This window comes from Dendropsophus ebraccatus, chromosome 4 (assembly GCF_027789765.1).
Source record: "Dendropsophus ebraccatus isolate aDenEbr1 chromosome 4, aDenEbr1.pat, whole genome shotgun sequence".
NCBI classification, from domain to species: domain Eukaryota; kingdom Metazoa; phylum Chordata; class Amphibia; order Anura; family Hylidae; genus Dendropsophus; species Dendropsophus ebraccatus.
In genome coordinates, this window is record NC_091457.1 from 17788514 (window position 1) to 17806342 (window position 17829).

The 17829-nt window shown below is 44.6% G+C and overlaps 1 protein-coding gene across 7 annotated transcripts in view; it reads right to left on the reverse strand.

The window, feature by feature from the left end:
- Positions 1-17829, reverse strand: part of ANO1 (anoctamin 1) — a 135516-nt gene that overhangs the window by 31184 nt on the left and 86503 nt on the right. For all 7 annotated transcript variants that reach the window (XM_069965208.1, XM_069965206.1, XM_069965207.1 and 4 more), the window contains 8 exons: positions 14076-14174; positions 9985-10136; positions 9357-9411; positions 8568-8619; positions 5989-6044; positions 4245-4283; positions 1878-1942; positions 1634-1768 (listed from right to left, as the gene is read on the reverse strand). In XM_069965208.1, the coding sequence (XP_069821309.1) occupies positions 1634-1768; positions 1878-1942; positions 4245-4283; positions 5989-6044; positions 8568-8619; positions 9357-9411; positions 9985-10136; positions 14076-14174 (653 nt within the window). The remainder of the gene's footprint in view (positions 1-1633; positions 1769-1877; positions 1943-4244; positions 4284-5988; positions 6045-8567; positions 8620-9356; positions 9412-9984; positions 10137-14075; positions 14175-17829) is intronic.

Genomic DNA, 17829 nt, shown 5'->3' on the forward strand with positions numbered 1-17829 from the left:
GATTGCAGTGGTGGAGCGGCCCCTGGCTACATAAGGAGCTCAGGCAATATTAATAGTGCTGGGACAGATCATGCAATACACAAGCACACAATAATCCAATAGAATAATACACTAAGTCAGGGATAGTAAGTTGAGGAGCAGTAGAGACATGATATAATGCACAAGGAGCTTTGTGTAGTATGATAGTTTAAGGTTATGGATACCTATTACTTCCCCCCCCCCCCAAGAACGCCTGGTATACACATTGCAATTTGCTCCTAGGGTCACACTTCTCACATGGGCAAGAGAAAAGCATGTGCAATGGCCCCTTCTTCTATATCCCAAGGAAGCGCTTGTGTGCAACTACCCACACAGAGGTTTTCTCCTCCTTCAGTGCACCAATACACAGCTTGGACAATTCCCCCCCATGCACCAATACACAGCCTGTGCACCCCCCCTCCCTATGTGCACCAATACACAGCCTGTGCACCCCCCCCTCCATATGTGCACCAATATACAGCCTGTGCACCCCCCCTCCCTATGTGCACCAATATACAGCCTGTGCACCAATATACAGCCTGTGCACCCCCCCTCCCTATGTGCACCAATATACAGCCTGTGCACCAATACACAGCCTGTGCACCCCCCCCTCCATATGTGCACCAATATACAGCCTGTGCACCCCCCCTCCCTATGTGCACCAATATACAGCCTGTGCACCAATACACAGCCTGTGCACCCCCCTCCATATGTGCACAAATATACAGCCTGTGCACCCCCCCTCTCTATGTGCACCAAATATACAGCCTGACCCTGTGCACCAATACACAGCCTGTGCACCCCCCTCCATATGTGCACCAATACACAGTCTATGCACTTCCTACCCCCCATACACTAATACACAGTCTATGCACTTCCTACCCCCCATACACTAATACACAGTCTATGCACTTCCTACCCCCCATGCACCAATAAACAGCCTGTGCAATTCCCCCCATAAACCAATACACAGCCTGTGCAATCCCCCCCCATACACCAATACACAGCCTGTGCAATTCCCCCCATACACCAATACACAACCTGTGCAATCCCCCCCATACACCAATACACAACCTGTGCAATTCCCCCCATGCACCAATACACAACCTGTGCAATTCCCCCCATGCACCAATACACAGCCTGTGCAATCCCCCCCATACACCAATACACAACCTGGGCAATTCCCCCCATGCACCAATACACAGTCTGTGCAATCCCCCTTGTTCACCAATACACACCTTGTCTTGTGCAATCCCCCCTCCCTCTGTGCACCAATACACAGCCGGTGCAATTTTCCCTCCCTCTGTGCACCAGTACACAACCTGTGCAATTCCCCCATGCACCAATACACAGCCTGTGCAATTTCCCCTCCCTCTGTGCAATTCCCCCATGCACCAATACACATTGTGTGCAACCCCCTCCATGCACCAATACACAGCCTGTGCAATTTCCCTCTCTCTCTGTGCACCTAAAGATAGTCTGTGCAATTCCCCCCCATGCACCAATACACAGCCTGTGCAATCGCCCCTTCAATTGTGCCTCTCTCCTTTTCTATGCTCTAATTTAGAAGAAGAACCTAAAAGTACAGACAACAGCAATTAGTCACAGGAATTACCTTGGGATGTCTTCATCTACAGTTGCACATCCATAAAGGAACACAATGATCCCCACAATGGATGCGGGAATAAGCATCTGAGTATACACTCCAAGCCAACCAAAGTACAGGGCAATCTTCTCACCAAAATATTTCCTGGGAAGAGAGAAGAGCACAAGAATGGAATAAAGTGGAAGACAGATGTAGTACCTCGATAATACAATAATGAGAGTTATAGTCTCACAATAGCAGAAATATAACTTACCGGACCAGGTCAATAGGCTGATATTTGTAGAAAACACCATAACTGGCCCACTCATCACATAAGATCTGAAATATAAAGGACAATGGTTACAACATAGTAAGGGTCTCCTAGATGTTACCAAGGTAGATGTCATCAATGCTATACTATCTCTCTACTGCCACCTGTAGGTATCAACCTAGTAGGTCAATGTCAGAGTTTTTAAAGAGTCCTAAAGTGTGACTATGAATATCCGCTTAACCAGAGAAGCGGATTTGGGCTTCTTTCCCCTTGTTGGGACAGATTGGGAGCTGGTTGACCTCGGTGAGACATCTGATGCATCTCTTAAAAGACTCCATTTCTCCTTATGGAGAGTTTTAAAGGCAATGCTCCCTGGGAAAAAGGTATGCAAATGAGCTCTCCTCCAGAAGGAAAAACACTGTCACTAGTGCCACCTATAGGTAGCTACCTTGTCATTGCTCAACCTATATAACAGCACAGAAATATCAGGAACAAAATCCCAAAATCTACAGGTCTGCGTCTTTTTCTTTTAGTGGAGACACTGTATGGGCTAAAATCCCTAGTCGTGTTTAAAAAGCTAATATACAGGTCAGATATAGACTGACAGGGTAGCTGCCCACAGGTGGTATTCGATTGACAATTTTCTTGTGGGGTAGAGCTAATGCATATTTTTCCCATAAAGCATTGCAATTAAGACTCCACAACTGGATGCCCTCAATAAAAATGAGAACTATTCGAGACTAAGGCTTCATTCACACGTTTAGTGATTTTTATGGTCCTCACATACCTCTGTTATTTTTTCTCCGTGATCCATGGAGAACAGTCCATATTTAAATTTGATCCGTGTTTTTCACAGAGGTTGCAAAAAAAGCGGATCCCATAGACATTATTGGCTAATCCGTGCTGTTATTTATTCCGCACTAGAACTATTTTTTTTCTTCTGAACCAAACTATTTGCACCTACCTCCCTGGCTCCAGCACTGGGGTCCAATGTCGGCCCCTCTGGTTCCCAGTCCCTCTGGCCCAACTGGTCTGAGTCAGGGCTTGGGTGGTGATGTGTCAGTCCCGTTCAGCCAGTCAGCAACCACACCAGGGTCTTGCCTCGGCCGCTGACTGGCTGAGCACGGCTGACGCGTCACGCTCAGTTACTCAGAGGCTTGGAAGGTAGGTGCATGTAGTTAGCTTCAACCACCTCCTCCCTTTCTCTTAGAAAAAAAAAAGTTGGGCGACGGACTACACCTTTAAGCTGACCATATGCGTTAAATTGTTGTTGGCCAAAATTGTCGATTTTGGTGGCACCAGCCGACCATCTAATGTGTATGGTGGCCTTTCGACTCTTTTCCAACATATGGCCATCAGGGCATGATGGGTGTTCCACTTTTGAAACAGCCGGAGTGTAGGTGTTGAGGAACATTGAACCTCATAGTGGGTCTCTGTACAAAATGCAGCCATATTACTTTTGCACGCATAAGTGGACATTGAGGAAAACTACATGAATGAGGTCCTTGTCATGCAAGTTCAGGTTGCAAATATGTTATACGCCACAGCTTTGTGGATTTTGGCCAGTGTGCAACAATGAAACACATCTGCTAAGAAGTCTCCTGTTGGTTCTCCAGCGGGATCAGCCAAGGAACTCCCCTTTAATGAGCACAAAGCATCAATGTTTAATTTTCCCATCAATCTTCTAACACCCACACCAGCCCCATGGTAAGGGCTCGAACAAGTGGCTTGTGCAGAGAATAAAGAGAGTGTAGCATGCATTGTGTATCTGCCCCGATGGGAAAGAGCGTAAACTGTGGTTTAGAGGCAGGAACTTCACACTGGATGGAGATCGTTATCCTCGACAGGACCATACTTAGAGATGATGCCCCAGACGTTGAGTGAGCGCCCCCTATATTACTGTACGCATCCTTTTACCCAGCACCCCCTGCTCCGTTGGCTTTACTTAGAAAATGGGAGGTTTGTAAGAGCTCAAGTAGCAGGAAGAAATAAGAAAAGCTCGATATACAAAAAATGATGACATGTTACTTTGGTGGTCAAACTCCCACACAAGAGGGGGGTCTCCGATGTGGTTCTTGACTCCATCCGAGGACCATGCAATACATTCAATATCTCACGTCTGTGGTTTGTAGCGGAAAGGTGTCTACATATTCATGGTCACCCTCAATTATAATCTATAGAGGATATGATCTGCATAGTTCATGGTCCCTATAGTGAAGGAGGACCACACTCACATGTGACCACTTCTCTGCCAAAACCACCATATTGTACACAGAAGATAGATGGGAGCATAGGGATCAGGAACAAAAACCCTAAGACCATATGAGGCCTTCCCCTGATTACCCCTACTGTCTTAGGCAAAGTGCTCACCTTCCGGTCATTGGGTTCAGCATCATTATCGTAGTCTCCCTAAAAAAAAAGAATAGAAACTCATGCGATTTATACACCAGGAATAGTCATACAGTCATAAGTTGATGGAACCATCACCAGTATGGTGGATCTATGAGTCCAGTTGACTTTTATAAGGCCGAACGCTCTGCATTAGATTACCGGTGGCTGCAGAAGTTGGATGGAGCCCTAAGTCTGCCTGGAAACCATGGATATAGCCATAGGCTGTATTCATGTTTTCCGGGACTGCCTAGGGTGACATCCAACTTCTGCAGCCTCGCGGAGTCAAATGTGGAGCATTTGGGTTCGTAGAACAGTGGCAAACCTAAACAGATTGCCCTCTCTGCTAAACACTACTTATATTGGGATCCCATTAAGATTATTCCTTCCAACAGAAACCAGAAGACTCCGGACACAAGGACTTCTACAGTCAGAGTGATGAAAACCTGAATTGCACACAAATAGCTCCTGTCTTTACATCACAAGACAGGGTTTGCCAAACAAGTTGGCTCTCCGCCATTACAAATAAGAAACCCACACGACCACAGCAGAAACCACCACAATTAGACTCACCACTCTATTTGTATAAGTTTCGAATACCTATATAACAGCTTCTGTATAATACTGAGTGATGAGTGATACATTTACTTTCTATCAAACATGGGCTAAAAAAAAGTCACTCTGTGGTTACAGTCATTGTCTAGAGAAATTCATCCGTCACACGAAATTTTTTTAGAAAAAAAATAAAAAAAATTTGATGATCCCATATGCTGTCCTATTGTAATCCAAGAGGGAATCCAGAAGCAAGAGTTAAATTTTTCTGCAGTGCCTCCACAGGTAAGATAAAGTATTACACATTTCCCATTATAATAAATGAGCTTTCCATACGTGCAGAGTCTAATAGTGAGACGCTATTTGCTCCACATTCTGGCTGATAGAGGAGAGGGGAGGTCTCTACTAGAATTGGTGCACCATAGTTTTCTGTCAGTCAGCATTATAGGGAGGACGTTGTCTGGATCTGCATGAACTTCTCAACTACATTACACAACACCTTGTGCGCCATACCCCGGAGAATAACTCATAAATGATTTAAGAGGGAACGTTCCCTTGTGTATAACACGGGCTTCTTGGTCGGATTCCTAGCCTTAATATTTTACAGCATTCCTGCTGAGAGGCCTGGGAGAGACGACCGCTCTTCTCCGCTATGTCGCTGTATCAGCTGCAGAGCACATAAGGTGAACAGAGGGAGCGGGACAAAAATCACAATATATAAAGGCAAAAAACTGTTGAATATTTGTACAGCTAGAATGCTACACGGTAAATAGCAAACAGCAATACGATGCTAAACAACTTGAAGTAGTATTAGATCTATGCCCCATAGTTCCAAAAGGGGTTGTGTTTTTTGGGGCGCCATATTGTGCTAAAGCCTGGACTGACCGAGGGCCCTCTATTATTAGAGTAGGCCATCTATGAGCCATTGCCAGCATAGGAACCCTATGTGTTCTTCTGCTCTATAAAATCGTGCCCGCAGACTGGACACCATTTTCAATATCAAAGGCTCCCTTTAAGTGATAGGTATATAAAAGCACAGCTTCCCAATCAATATTTGTCAAGAATTAAGAGTTTTGACAGGTGTGGCGCTGTTTTAAGAACAAAGCAACCAGGTTTTTCTACTCCTAGAAAACCCCTTTAACAGCCACGAGACCCCTTAGACATCAATACTTACATCGTGTAGCGGATAGGCAGCGCTGTACACACCATTAGCAAGTAGGCTGGTAATTCCTATGGAATAAAAAGAAAGCTATGAAGCGGATGTAGCGGACAGGCAGCGCTGTTCACACCATTAGCGAGTCCTCTCTGTCACTGCCTTGTTGTATGCGGCAGCCTGTATAATTATACTATGTTTAGCTGCTATTCTATTCTTTTAAGCAGTCTCAGTATAACGGTGTATAAAACGGGTCACCGCGCTCCACAACGCCGACGAGCTATTACTCACTTGGTCAGGCATGCGTGTCCGCGACGATACAGATCCGGGAAGAGCGCCAAACAGGCCATTTATAGAAGCTACGCGCCACTTTGGCATTGAGGCCTGCACATTCAGCTATTACATTGTATGACCCCAGAATGTGAGGCCCAACGCATTTTGAGCTGCATCAAAACTGGTAGTTACTTCAGGTTGTGGCGGATATGACCTATTTTTATCGTTGCTCGTTCGCAAATCGTTCGCATTGAATAGGACGTCGTTCGCAGTAGTGCCGAACGCAATAGAGACGACAAGACGACCGCAAGAACGATCCATAAGTAACGATTATCTTTTCATGTAAATGGGTGAACGATTCCAGGTCGTTCGCAATAGCGGTCGTTTGGATCGTTTATCGTTAAAGATTATGCAAACGATAATCGTCCCGTGGAATAGGGCCCTTTGTCTCATTCGCTTTGATGGAACAGAGCTGCAAAACAGAATCCAAACTGTGGACAGGAGAGGTGCTGTTTCTGGGAGAAAGCGGCTAAAGGGCTTATCCAGGCTTACTAAACAATCTGTGGATATGAAGAAAGCATGTTCCAGTTTACTAACAGCAAACAGAGATCTGAGCTGGGGCCTACTGGAGGATCCTCCGATGGGCCAGTCTGACACTGTTGACATCAATTTCTAGAATTTCTAGGGGTCCCAGAGGGTGATCACCCACCAATTTTCTAATTATCTTCTAAGACATGATAACTTTTGATTCTTGTATCATTTACATAGAAGAATGGTTATCCCTGATCTCCCCTCCAAGGATGATTCAGATCCAGGACTGATCCTCAGATCAAAGTGTAGAATCCTGTAACTTCTCCTTTATGCATCATGATTGAATCCAGTTACTTTTTTTTTACGATTGCCACATTCCTGGCTCCTTGGCTGAACCCAACCGTACAAATACAGGTGATGAATGGGCCCTCAATGTGGGAGCTATGAGAGCGTCTCTGTAAGCAGCCTGAATAGCATGATGTAACACCGCCAGCGTACAGGAGACCGAGCAGACGCCGGGTTCTTCGAAAGCTGGAAAAACTGACTGGCAGTAGACGACTAATCCCTGCCCAGCCGATCATAGAGGAGATGAAAAGATTATTGTATGGTATTGCTGTGACTAATACACGGCGGCAGGGATGCTACAATGCACGGATTAGTGGCTGGAACGGGAGAGGTGTGCCCAGAGTAAACATCTCCTCGGGACATCTACACAGCCGTCACTTTTGGTAGAATGCGTGAACAAAAAAAGAAGAAGAGACATTGAGGAATGTCAAGTGACACATCTGGTGTGAGGGTGGAGGAGCCAACGCCTTCAGAGAATAGACCAGAGACATGAAAGTATGGGCAAGTTAGAATGTGCACCAGGAAAACACTCCAAAAACACAAAAGAAGAAAAAACATGAGGTAAGCGTGTATAAAGACGCCAGGAAACTGCTCAAATAACAATTCCATAATGTAATCTTCTAGAAATGTAGCCTATAGTGGCAGGGGGTCTTGCTAAGGTTTATAGGTTGTGTCTGATATTACAACTGGATACTCAACTGAAGTGAATGAGGGTGAGCTGCAATACCACACTCAACCAGAGGGCAGGGGTGGCACTGTTTTTTGGAAGGCGGCTAATGCTTTAAACGGACCTGTCAGTACAAATAACTTTTAAAGGGAACCTGTCACCCCTACAGAGCCTACAGGATAGGTAAGAATTAGCTGATCAGTAGGGATCTGATCTAATCCCTTTAAGGGAAGGTGTCATAAAAAAATTACCTATTGCTTAAATAATATTTTTATGTTAAACACATATTTTTAAGAATGTTTGGTGACATTGTTTCTAAATTTTCCATTTTTTAAAATCTATATTATAAAATAATCCTGATATCTTGCAGTTTTCATTCTCAGAATAAAATGGAAGATTCTCATTGTATCCGACCCCAAAGCTGCAGTGATAAATTTACTTAGAAAAACAGGGCCGATTTCTTCAAGAAACAGCTCAGTTTGGGTGTATGTTCTGCAGCTCAGTTCCATTAAAGGGAATAAGTAAACTGAACTGTAATACAACACACAACCTCAGGACAGGGGTGGCGCTGTTCTTCCAAGAAAGTAGCTGTATTTTTCTAATACTGGACAAAGAGTTCCCATGCTTGTGTGGGTTTATTGAATTTGAACTGAATCCATGTCGATGCCTATTCACAATAGAATGACTCCATGCCTACATTATTTCACACGACGGCGATCATCTTTGCATCATTAAACAGGCTGTATAATTTATTGAATACATGGTTTAGTAATACTGCACTCACCCATGCGATATTTGGCTTTGTTACAGGTAGTCCTTTTCAAGATTTCATACACCTGTACGGACAAGAACAAAAAATTATAAATCACCCAAAAAGTGATTAAAAATAATAATAATAATAATAATAATAATTATAATTGTTATTATTATTATAATTATTATTATTATTATATTTTATTTTTTACTGGACTTCATTAGTATTTTCTACTTCCCTCTACAAGGGTCTATAAGAAAAAGACACCTAAATCTTCCAATGATCTGTCTGTTGAAATCTCATAAAATGTTTAGGCAGAACTAACCACAGCTAGCTAACCATAGTCACATAAGAGGTCAGTATTTCGTATCCAAAACTACAGCAGTAAAAAAAAAAAAAAAAAAAAAAATCTGGGCTTAGTAGTCCAGAGGGTGTGGTCTGACTCCTTTGTTAAGACCACCCGCTGGACTCCTAAGCTTAAAATAAACAAAGATTTCAATGAAGTTATACTGAATATGTCCCCACACATACACACACACACACACACACATAATATATATCAATCTTCTCTATGGCATTATGCTGGCAGATCAGATGACTTGGTCAATGTCCTTGTATTAACTCCTATGAATCAATATTAAGGAGATTTCAGCCGTCAATGGCAGCAGAAACTCTTATAGGCGATGTGCACATAGGTCAGGGCCAGCTCAGCTTTACATGTGAGTGAAGATCCTAATGGCTTATAGTAGGTGTGAAAATCTAATTGGGAAGCAATTCACACTGGATCGCCCAGGGACCGGCGGCGTGTTTAACACTTACAATCGAGCTTCTTGTTTTGCTGTCAAAGAACGACTCTTTGTCTGACATGTCGAACCTGTTGAAAAATAAAGTATTTGATAGTTAGCGGTGGACGCAGGAGGATGGGAGCTCTAAAGTCAGCTGCAATATGGGATCAGGGAGACATTGTACACATTATATATATATATATATATATATATATATATATATATATATATATATATATATATATTATATACACACACACACACACACACACACACACATATAGTTGTGATGGGTTTTGGCCATCCAGCATTACTATTTGGGCTGTCTGCTATGTGGTGCTATTATCCATACCTTTAGTTACTGTTATTTTTGTTTATTTTGCTATGGACCCTGTAAATTCTACGTATACTCCTGCCCCAGAGGCACAACGTTTTTAAAAGGGGATATCTGGATTGGAACCCCCATTACTTTATCTGTTTGCAGGGTTCCTCCATGATTAGATGTTGGAGCGACTGAATGCAACATGCTGCTTGTTCCATATAAACAGGTGGCAATTTATACCAAGTTTTTTATCCTGCCGAGCATAGGTTTATTATACATTATAAAGTCCTTGGAGAAGACCTTGTTAGACAGCGCAACAGCCTTGATTCCTTATACTCACAAATGCTGTTTTTCCCTGGAGAAGGGGTATGAGAGATGCTTGACTGTCTGCGGTCGGTAACCAGCAACCTTGGGCTGAATCGGTTCGGTTATTTTCTGGAAGACGGAGCTGATTTTTTGCATTAGGCCCTGTCTCTGATTTATGTGATAGACCTGGAAAGAACAGTGCAACGTATGATCAGTTTGTGGAAGGTGGAGACATCCAAAACAGCGGCAATTAAAATAACAGGATACTGCGAAAGGATTTCTGGGAAATCCTGGGATAGCCATTATTCTGGGCTACAGACAAAAGTAACAAACTTTTTGCTTATCTCAAGAGAGGAGCGAACCTCAAGCACACTCAGGTTCGTCCAAACCGGACCTCTCAGCATTTGATTACCAGTGGCTGATGATTATAAGTAGTGTTGACTCCTCGAGGCTGCAGAAGTTGGATGCAGTCCTAAGGGGTCTGGGAAAACTAGCATACAGCCTATGGCTATATCCATGTTTACCAGGTAGCCTAAAGCCCCTATTACACTGGGCAATGTGGAGAGCAAGCAAGGGCCGACCTGTCAGGTCAGCGCTCGCTTGCTCCTCGTTCCCCTGTCCGAGGAGGAGCCAGTAAGAGCCGCTTGGGGGTACGGGAGTCCCGGGCAATTGTCAGATAGTTCAGGCAGACCATAGGAGACAACAGCGGTCTGCTGCAGCCGCTCCTATTACACAGAGAGACGGCAGCAGATCCTTGCAAGGCTGATCGTTGCCTGTTGAAAGACAACGATCAGCCGACATTGTGCATGTCGGTTGATCATTGTTTTCTAATACACTATTATCGGCCGTAAGGGCTGATGATAAACGCTTCGTGAAATAGGGCCTTTAGGGCTGCATCTAACTTCTTCAGCCACCAGTAATCAAATGTTGAGAGTTCAGATTCAGATGAACCCGAACATTCTCGAAGGTTGCTCATGTCTACTTATCTCCCAATGTATCAGCACAATTTGATATGACTATGATAAGCGATATGAGCGCAACTCAAGCATGCCCAAGTCCATTCATTTGGCATTTGATTACTGGTGACTGAAGAAGTTGAAGGCAGCCCTAAGGCTACCTGGAAAACATGGATACATTGGCTGTATCCATGATTTCCATGACTCCCTAGGGCTGCAAATTTCTTCAGCCACCGGTATTCCAATGCCAAATGATCCGACTTGACATCATCTCTAACTTTATAAGTTGACGTAAGATCTGTGCAATGATGTAGTCAACAAATGCGGTGACTCATGGTGACCCACTCATTTTGCATACAGTGTGAGTAACGTGCTGGATATTACCCTGAGTAACACCCTGGGCTTCTACTATTTTGTGGTCAGAGCGCCTTGCACGCATACCCCAATAGGGTGGCGGTCCACCCTACGTATCGGAAGTCTGAATGTAAGTCCTTCTAAAATCTTGGTACTTCAAAGCTGTCACAAAAACAATACCTCCAGCTCTTGCCCAACAATACAATAATAAGCCAAGTGTGCTTAACTCTGGATGTAGCCGACACTCCATTAGAGGAAACGTACAGCAGGGACAAGACCTTTCATACTTTGCCAGATTGCCACTTAACAGAGACTAAACAAGAGTCTTTATAGGTTTCTAATAGTAAATGTAAGTAAAGTTTAGTAATTGTCCCCTTCACATTCATCTCCAATGCACCCTTGTGCCTCTAAGATGTACAGCGCTCCAACACTCTAATAATAATTAGGACCTTCGGGGACTTCAGCCAAGACTTTGAGCCTTGAATATGAAAGTTTTCTAGCATTGTGAAATAGAAATTACATGCGAAGAACTGGAAGTTCCACAGGTGCGGTTATCCTGCTTATCCGGAGACCCTCCACAGTACATAGAACACATTGCTTATAGACCACAAAGCTGCCCCGGAGACCCTTCACAATGCATAGAACGCATTGCTTTTAGATCAGGAAGCTACCCCGGAGACCCTCTACAGTGCATAGAATGCATTGCTTACAGACCACAAAGCTGCCCCGGAGACCCTCCACGATGCACAGAATGCATTGCTTATAGATCAGGAAGCTACCCCGAAGACAGTTCATAGGATGTATGAAAAATGGTTACGGAATTCCACGCAGTTGAGAGGCATAGGTAACATATCTAACCCTTCAGGGTCCTTTGCAGTACAGCTGGCCCGTAGCAGATGCCATAGAGGCCATTGAGGGAGCCACAATTTATGGGAGTTAGACATATCCAAATATGCTTGTAACGCCCATGAAGTTTAAGAACGGAAGTAGCATAGCTTTTCCATGCGTTTACTACTTTTTTTTTTTCAGGGGAACCCCTATAGTTCTCATGGGTAGGGGTGAGTGTAGCACCCATTATTGTCCCCTTTAAAAATTATAGAATCAGAAAGTTTGTGTGAGTACGATCGCTCACATTTTTTTTGTACATATGTCCTGTAACTGGATTGTCTTCATTTAAAAAAAAAAGAAATAAGTTTGTGTCCAGTGTATAAGAGTACCAGCAAAGTGTACTGTATACCACTATATAATTGGCATACAATTACCAAATAATTTACTGCATTCCTAGTCTTGACCGCGTTGGTTCCATTAATGGCTGGAAGCAAATATAGGATGCAAGTATACAGAGTAGACAAGGAGACAGCAAGAAAATGCTAGACAGTATGATTTACAGCCACCATATGGAACATGCCATCCCTAAGGGACTTTGCAATCTGCTGTCTGAGGCAAGATAGTCATCTCGCCTCATGGCAGATACAGCCCTGGGTAGAGGTCCCCAGGGTATCAGATAAGGCATGAACATCTTTTATATAATTATTCAGGCCTCAGATTTACATTTTTAAAATTTCTGCTTGCGGCTACAACCAGTGAACAGCCAGGGCTGACTAGTACAATTGTATCCAGTCTATGCAATAGATACAACTCTAAGCTGATAGCTCTTAGCTAGAGTAAAACATTGTAACAAACCCTCGGAATAGGGCAGAGGTTTGTGCTGTTATCAGGGCCGGAATTAAGGTTGGTGGAGGCCCCAGGCGACAATTTTGTTGGGGGGCCCCCTATTTTTTTCCCCCTAAAGATAAACTATACAGTGATCTATACAGGTGGCTACTTACTGTAGGGGACTTAGCAACTACCCTTCTTCACTTCTGGCTGTATGGCTCAGCATCCTCCTCTGTTCTGCATGTGATGGTCACTGAAGGCTGCAATCCAGAGGAGGATGCCAGGCCCTAGAGACAGGATGGGGGAGGGGTGAGTATTGCGGTGTGTTCCCACTTAATGCAATGCGAGAATACTGTCTTTTAGAACTCTCTGTGCTCTCTTGCCCACCATGTTAGCCACCACAGCTAACATATGCAGTTGCAGTTGTACCTACACTAGTCACAAGTAATACTGGACCACAAGCGCAAGGGAGTTGGCCTGATCACACATTCGGGCTCACATGACAAATCAATTACAACCCCCAACAGGGGAGGGGGGTGGGGGGAGTGAGGTCGTCTGCAGGAGAGGTATACAAAGGATTAACCCTACACCTCCCTCCCTTCTTCCCTGGACAGCATGTAGTGCTGTGTCCAGGTGGGATTTTCAAAAACTTTTAGCACAGGACTGGCTCCCAGTCACCACTTCCGGGGTTCCGGCTGGTGGAGGCCCCCTAGTGGTGGAGGCCCCGGGGCACGTTCCCCTGGTGCCCTCCATTTAATCCGGCCCTGGCTTTGATGTGTATAGTTTACAGATTATACCCTAAACTGGATACAACCGTCAGCGAGTCCTGGCATCTGTCCAGGCTTGCCTATTGCTGACATCAGCATAAATAAGGGAAAGCAATCTATATGACGCGCTTAGGTCACAGTGACATCACCAGTTCCTACAGTACTACATACATCAGCAGCATATGCCGAAACCTATCCGCAAATGATATATCCACAGGTAGTGGGAACACTTAATCCCTTTAATGGGAGAAACATACAATGTTATAACGTCGGAGTATTTCTTATAAATCATTGCCTTCAACGAAGCAGCGGCGGCCTATAGGCAAGAGTCACTATATATAAATGTGTCCGGGGGTTATTTATGAGTAACACGCCACAATGTGAGCACATACCTTCTTAGTTGGCATCTTAAGTTTCATAAACTCAGCTTCTCTGCAGAGAACATTCCAGGGAGCATGAATCTTCACAAATCCCACTCCGTGCATTTTAGTCTATACCGGGAAAAAAGAAATACAAAGCAGTGAAAATCCATTGCAAAAGTTTATAAAAGGTCACTGCAGGCTATAAAACTTTTCCACAATACTTGGGGCTATCTGTACGGTAGCCATAGCCAAAACAACTATATACCAGGGGAACAACTTTTATCTATAAAACCATGACCATACAAGTGAACATTTTCCTCTATTTCCCAACTTATGTCCAGTCCACATTTAAAGGAATTTGTCGCACTGAAAAAGCAGTCCGATCTACCAGCATCATGTTATAGAGCTGGAAGAGCTGAACAGATTGATATATACTTTTCTATAAAAACATTGAGTAGAACTAGTAATATACGGAGTATAACCCATACTCTGGAGTCCAATGGGCGGTCCTAATCAATGACTCACATTCCTCTGTATAAATATTTTTGCAGAAATAACTGTCACTTTCTAATTAGAACTTCCCACTGGACTCCTTAGCTCAGAGATTATAATCAATATATTAGATGTTCTGTGGAATATTTTTATATAAAACTATATATCAATCTGCTCGGCTCTTTCTGCTCTATAACATGGCGCTGGCAGATCAGATGGCACTGTATATTTAAAGTTCCCTTTAAAGGGGTTTTCCTAGAATAAGCATTGATGGCATATTAATTACATCAATCAATCAATGCCTGGTATCAATCAATGACTCATAAGTATGTGATCAGTGTGGACCCTACTAATCACAACAATGGGGTCCCCATGCCCCCCCTATTTGAATGAAGCAGCAGTCAGGCATGCATGTTATCATTCTATTCACTTGCTATAGGACTACTTATCCATAGAGTTGAATGGAGGTGCAACGCACACAGTATCAGACTGGCATATCTGGGGCCCACCAGAGGAAATGATCCTGGGGACCCACGAATGAAGAACCAGTGAGAAACAACATGTCAGTCAGTGTTAGCGCAGGTTCTAAAGTTGGGGGGCCCACTGGAGGATTCTCCGGTCCTCTGGTGGGCCAGTCCGACACTGGACGCACATGCCTGACCACTTCTATATTCAAATAGGTGGACATGAAACCTTTATTCTCCCGATTGGAGGAGGACTTCTACCAATCATAAGGGAGGAGTGTCTTCCAGGTCGTCTTTCTGAATTACCATCACCTTGATGATTAGCGGAGTAAAAGTAAATGCTAGTAAAAAAAAAAAAAAATCTTATATTTACTTTGCTGCCAGTATTAGTTTATAACACATGACTTCATCCCAATAAATAAATATATAGGTCTAGTGACTAATTCCTATTACGTGACAAGGAACAGGATATGTAAATGCCACTACAAGATGCTGCAAGCAAAGCGCCGCTCTATGGACATTATACAAGCCTGTATTATGCAAGCATGGAAAGCACAGGCGGCAAACCAGCTAGGGCAGAGTTACGTGATGCAGATCCCCAGCATGTATCAGACGGATATCATCTGCATTGTTACAGAACATAATCCCATATTAAGGGCGGTGATCCTCAATCTGGGGTTCCCCTGCTGTTGCAAAAACTACAATTCCCAGCATGCTCTGACAGCCTTTGGCTGTCAGAGCATGCTGGGAGTTGTAGTTTTGCAACAGATTAAGATCTCCAAGTTCAATTTACATCTATATATATATATATATATATATATATATATATATATATATATATACACACACATGATGGGGTAGCTAACATCCAACATGCCCAGTCCTTCTCTACCCAAACATCAGGGAAGAGATAGGAGGCTACCATTGACATTAGGTGGTTGATTGGTCCCAACAAATCTAACAACAACACTTCTCATTTTCGATCTGAATATTCCCTTAAAAGGGGTTAAATAAGATTAGAAAAACAGCGCCACACCTCTTCACAGGTTGGATATGGTATTGTAGGGCTGTGTTGAATATGGCTGAGCTGCAATACCATAGACAACCTATGGACGTCTGTGGCGCTAATTCTAAAACAGATATGTTTTTCCAATCCCTTAGACCTGTAAAAGAAACCCGTCTTGTATTCCAGTCAGTCAGCATCATGTTATAGAACAGAATTATATATAGTTTATTGGGAAAAGTTCTAAGATAACTTCTCTGGTCATTCTGGTCTATGTAGTGGGTGGTCCTTGTTAGTGTCTAAGGGTTCTATTAGATCATAAACTAGAAAATAGCAGATCGGCGCTTGTTTACTGAGCAATTAAACAAGGACTGCACGGACATCGCTAACGATATATATACACAACCCTTGCTGTCCAATGGTCGGCCTGTCTTACATATAAAGTATTTACTCCCCAGCGGCCCAGTCTTGTCCCGGGACTAGCTGAGCGGCCGGCGGCCTGTCTTGGCCTGTGAGTGGCTGAGCGGCCTGTTTGAGCGGCCTGACTCGGCCTGTGACTGGCTGAGCGGCCGGCGGCCTGTCAGTGCAGAAGAGGCAGAGCTGCAGACACTAGGGAAGGCCTCCAGGACCCTTAGAGCCTTCAGTGTCAGTCACTGAGTAGGACCACCCACTTGACTAATTTGTCAGAATGATCAGAGATCTACATGACATTATCCTGGAACTTTTCCCAATAGACTATTGCAATCTACTCGGCCCCTTCTGCTTTATAACATGATGCCTGAAGATTAGATGGCAATTTTTACATGGCAGACTCTCTTTAAGGGTGCGTTCACACCTACCGGATCCGCAGCGGATTTTCATGCTGCGAGTTTGCAGCGAAATCAGCTGCGGATCCTGTACTGTGAAACTCAATGGGTCCCATACACGCAGCGGATCTGCTGCCTGCATGGGACCTGGCCCCTTTAATCCCTGCACTGCCGCCGGCAGCTTACAGCCCCGGCCCCCTTAAACCCCTGCACCGCCCGCACGCCCGATCGCCGCCCCGGCCCCCCCGAGCGCAGCGCCGGCCCCGAGCAGACATCACCTGCTCGGGCCCTGGCTGTGTGATGCTCCCGGCTTCACACAGCCATGGCCCGAGCAGGTGATGTATGCTCGGGGCCGGGGCTGCGTTCGGGCGTGCGGGGGGTGGGGCGGCGATCGGGTGTGCGGGGGGCCAGGGTGGCGATCTGGCATGCGGGCGGTGCTTTAAGGGGGCCGGGGCTGTAAGCTGCGGGCGGCTGGCGGCGGCGCAGGGGTTAAAGGGGCCGGGTCCCATGCTGGCAGTGGATCTGCTGCGTGTATTGGACCCATTGAGCTTCACAGTACAGGATCCACAGCCGATTTCACTGCAAACATGCGGCATGAAAATCCGCTGCGGATCCGGTAGGTGTGAACTCACCCTAAAGCAGGGGTAGGGAACCTTGGCCCTCCAGTTCAGGCCCATCATGCCTGAATAGCCAAATCCCGGACATCTTTTAGCTTTGGCTGTGCAGACATGATGGGAATTGTAGTTTTGAAACAGCTTTAAGGCCGAAGCTTCCCCACCCCTGATTTAAAGAGACTCTGTCAGTAGACTCTGTTATGCTGCCCAATCTAAGGAGAAGTTGAACAGAATGATGTATCACTGATTCAGAGACATCCTTTTGAATAGCGAGGACTCACTAGCTCTCTCTACTATGTGCGTGTGCTCAGTGGTCCTCGATATTCATGAGCACCAAGCTCTCTTAGCCCACCGGCCACTGTCTGGCAGTTGTCTATCTATACTGTGTATATATACTGTATATAG